The sequence below is a fragment of the Meleagris gallopavo genome (assembly GCF_000146605.3).
Source record: "Meleagris gallopavo isolate NT-WF06-2002-E0010 breed Aviagen turkey brand Nicholas breeding stock chromosome 2 unlocalized genomic scaffold, Turkey_5.1 Chr2_random_7180001873779, whole genome shotgun sequence".
In the NCBI taxonomy this organism is placed as follows: domain Eukaryota; kingdom Metazoa; phylum Chordata; class Aves; order Galliformes; family Phasianidae; genus Meleagris; species Meleagris gallopavo.
Window position 1 is genome coordinate 2,947 of NW_011093928.1, and position 4,638 is coordinate 7,584.

Consider the following 4,638-nt stretch of genomic DNA (forward strand, 5'->3'; position numbering starts at 1 on the left):
TTTTTTCACTTCAACACTTGAAAGGAAGAAAGTGTCTGGTTCTTATGGCAGTGGGATTCAAAAAAGCTGCCTTCAGCTGCCAACTGTATTATCCACATTTTCTTGAGTTCAACTCAAGTCCCGGTAGACTGATTTCTTCCACTATAAAATGGAGATGGCAGTGTCTGACTGCCCACAGGGGCACTTCTCAATGCTGATACTATTCTTTACTAAAGTTAAAGGACTCATGTAATGGAGATGTGTTTCTTAGTCCTAGCAAAGTCAGATTTCTCAATGGTTAAATGTATTACATATTGCAGAACAACTCTTCAAATTTGGTACAGCATGCATGTTTGAAGAAGGTGGGAAGTCCTTTCATTCATGCTATCCACAATAACCTGCACCTTAAATAATGATATCTCAGAAACTGAATCAACTTCTCAATGTTCATTTTCATTATTTGAAAGATTAGTGTACAATTTGCATACTCCTGCTGATCTCAAAACGTTTTCAGCAGTGGAGGAATTTAGACTGTTATGTCTTAACAATGAAATATTTTGCTATAAATTTTTAGAACTTCTGGAAAAGAATTAATTTTAAAATAGTTTTGCACCTATAACAATTAAATGTGCTTTATTTTTAACTTCATTGTTTTTCAGGAGGATCAGATATTGAATACCTAGATTTTTATAAGCCAGTGGTGTGGTTCTGGATCCTTGTTGGGCTTGCTTACTTTGCAGCTGTTCTCAGCATGATTGGAGACTGGCTAAGAGTCATATCAAAAAAGACAAAAGAAGAGGTAAGAACATTTCCAGAAGAGAAAGAATGTTGCTTTATAAAAACTTCGTTTATAAGTCAGATGAATGTATAACCCCTTTTGCTCTTAGGGAATGGGAAAAAACCTGTTTCTATGCTAAGTATATGCCATAGCACAAATTGAATCTTTACTTTAGCCTAGTCAAACATTCAGTGATTTTTTATTTTATTTTATTTTTTGCATGACTGCATATGGATCTAGGTAAACTGTATTAAATTAAATGTGTGTGCATATTTATATCTGACTTACAGAAGAAGATTTTCTAAAAGAATTATTCTAAATGGCAGAATGAAGTTCTTAATTTCTGAGACAAAAATTATTCTGCTTTGTTTGTTTCTCTATGAGGTGTGAGCACAGAAAGAAAAATAGAAAAACTCTAGAAATTTATATGCAATATACCTTTCACCATCTTATAGCACTAAGAGAATAAATCTTCTCTATCTTGTCGGGTATTAAAATGTATTACTTAAATGTGCCTGGGTGTATTTTACTAGATTATCTTCAGCTGCATGCATACCTATTTGTAGTAAGGTGTGTTGTTTTCAGTTAAAATATACTTCTACTTGTAAATATGTATTCATCATATATAATGTTTTACTTTAAATTTTGTCACTTAATAAATTGTTCTGACTTCTGAAAATGCTAGAGGATAAGTAAAATTTCCTTTGGTTACACCTGGCACAGTTTGAGCTTCATTAGAAGCTTTAGAAATAATTTTTGTTTTAAGCAATATATCATTTCCCTCTGCTTCAACTTCGATTCCTCTGCACATATCAGTTCATTTGTGTTAATCAAATATAAAGAATCTTTGTTCCTGTTGTTGAATGAATATGCTGCTTGCTGTCCCTGCTACTTATATTTGTTTAAATTGTCTTCCTAGTTGCAGGGTGCACCATCAATGCTTGTAATCTTGGCAAACTGTGAGTTCCAAAGACCTTACTATAAAGAGTAGTTTATGCCTATACATCTTCACTTGTTACAGGCTCCTTGGGCCTCTCAGGGTCCCTGCCTCCTCCTAACTGCAGGGGAGAAGTGATGGTGGCAGTGGGCAGGAGGACTTGAGCTGGGCAAAGTTAGTAAACCCATTTTGTGAGGTCTGTAGGGAGAAGCATCCTATTTGCTATGCTCCTAGCTCTTACAGCTAGTGAGAGTGATGCAGCAGGCCTGTTTTAAGCACAATTTTACCGAGAATTTCATAAATGCTTATTCCAATAAAAGAATAAGCAGCTAAATAATGAGAGGATGTAGCTCTGAAGCATGAGCACAATGTTTATTTGATCCATTTTATTTAATGAGTATGGGAACTGATCTTTTGCTTTGCTAATTTCAAAGGATATTTATAGTTCACACTAGTAACTTTACTAATGACATTCACAAATATGAAGCAGTGGTTATCACATAAGTGTTTTTATTTGCAAGTTCAACAGTATGCAGGTTCACAATCTTGAATTCTGGATAAACACAGCAGGCAACTTTACCACCCAGCCTGTATTATTTCCAGTGTCTGCAGGGAAACCACCAGATCATGTCAAATGTGATTAGCTCGTGTTGTTGAAATTTATTGTTTTGTGCTTAAGAAATATGGCCACCTAGCCCATTCTTTCCTCTGCATGGGGAAAGAGTTGGACAATTACATGTAGTATTTCCCTAGAGCACTCTCAGAGTTTAACAGTTCTTAGCTTGGAGCATTTCCTAAGCTGCATTTCCTAGGTTCTTGGAGAAAAAATGGCATCATGACTAATGCACTATAACTTGGGACTATGATAAATACCCTGCTCAGGCTTGGTTCTATTGCCCTTCTTCATACGCTAGTGGAACAGTCTAGTTCTTCATGATACTTTCTAAAATGAATTTGGTCTCTAATCTCTCTTTTCTCAAGCTGTTCAATTAGACAGCAAGATATCTGGATAAGATGCTATCTTGACTACATAATTGTACATAGCACTGAGGATCTTAATCTTATTTAGAATCTCTCATTATCCATGTTATTATAATGACAATATATTACCAAAGTGTCGATTTTATAATGTCTTGGGTTTTTTTATACTGTAGATATTTCAACGTAGGCTCATTTTGGAGAAGCTTTAAAGAAACATGAATTTAATAGAGTCATGAGCCTCTTAGCATATAAAGTATATAATACTATTTATATGAAGCAATACTCCATTTGCCAGGTTATGCAGCACAGTGCTATGCCAAACTTTCCTCAGGCATCAGGAATGTATCTCCTATTTCCTCTTTCCATTCTTTCTCACCTTTGTAGCCTAAACAAACATATTCATTTTGTCTACAGAAAGGAAAGCCTCATTCTTCAAATATAACCAAATTCTCTTGGCTGATGCAGGTATTCAGGACTTTGCTGTAAACAAGTGTCTCGTGTGTTTTAGGTTAGATTAAAGACAGACATAACATAATTGGTACCATTTGTTCAATTAATCATATCCCTGATGTTCGAAAGTGTTCCCCTGCTTTTTAACCCATTGCTTAAGTGTGTCTGAGAAAATCCGTAGCAGAAAGAAAATATTCTGGCAATAGGTGCTACAGCATGACTGAGACTGATTTGAGAAAACTGGCAAAACATAATCTTTGTGCTAGTTAGAAAATATGAGAAATTACTTCTGGATTCTGTGCTGATTCTGTAGAAAGGAATTTGTGTACAAGTATCCTGTATTCTGCTGAGAGATTAACTATCTGATTAACAGAAGTATTGTGTTAGCTTTACAAGTAGCATTTTATGATTTAAAAACTGCTGCTCTCAGCTCATCTTTGTTATCTGTCAAGGAAAATTCAAGTGAAGAAGCCAAGGCAGTTCAGTGGAAATTTAGTCTTCTCTGTGCCAGCAGAAGTCAGAGGAGACTAAATTTCATGTATTGCCTGTTTTTTCAGTTAAGCTTAAATTTATGATGGTCTGTTCCAGATGCTGTGGATGCAGATTATAGCAGAAGAACTTATCTGTAGTTCTGATAGTAGAAGTAAGTGCACTGGAAAATCCTAGTCATAAACATGCCTTTATACTTACTTTTTTTTAAGGTAACTTTCTATCACTCACTGGGGAAAAATAGCTCATTATAATCAGAAGAAGCCTTTATCTGTAAAAATGAAGTTCTACATTGAAATCTACTGAGAGATACAAGCTGAGGTAAAACTTACAAGATCATAATGGATGAACTTTTAGAACTAAAACAGTTAAATATATTTCAAATGAAACACTTCACTGTGGATGTTGTCTTCCTTCAAGAGACTTTTACTTGCTGTGGATATCAATGTCCACGAGAAAAAAGGTTTTATGTAGGACTTATGGGATTTGTGTTGTAGCTTTCAAGCAAAACAAACAAACAAAAACCAGGAAATCTTCACTAGCTTACCCCTTTCAGATACAGGAGAGGGCAAATCAATCAGTAGTGATTGATAGAGTTGATTTCTTTTGGTCCAGTTTTGAAGGCAGGTACCTCCCAAGCTTATTGAATTGTACTGGAGGCCAGAACATTTGGAGACAGAGGATGCAAGTCCCTTTGTTTCCTTCCCCTGAACAACCAAAATTGAGCTATATGACATGTTTTCATAGGAAATAGTAATAACCTCCTTGTGCTTCTTCATGTGGTCTGAAGTAAAATAAAAATAATAATTTAAAAAGTGCTAATGTAGAGTATATATTGTGAAAGGAATCCTCCATGTTCCAAGGAATGGGCATGTTGATCATGGCTATCACCTAATATCTGTAGACCTGTCCATGTTTCCCCGCTTTACAAATGCAGCTGTATTGCTCATAAAAAAAAACGATTTACACAAGGATTGGTGGTAATGGTGCATTTCACTGTTTCAGCAAATTAAAAAACCTGTTG

At 35.3% G+C, this 4,638-nt stretch overlaps 1 protein-coding gene across 1 annotated transcript in view; it reads left to right on the plus strand.

The window, feature by feature from the left end:
• Positions 1-638: 638 nt before the first annotated feature.
• The window catches only part of LOC104915421 (potassium channel subfamily K member 2), a gene marked incomplete at its 5' end in the record, with an annotated part of 15,584 nt that continues 11,584 nt past the window's right edge, over positions 639-4,638 (plus strand). Inside the window, one exon of the mRNA XM_010726312.2 lies at positions 639-778. Coding sequence (XP_010724614.1) covers positions 639-778 — 140 coding nt within the window. The remainder of the gene's footprint in view (positions 779-4,638) is intronic.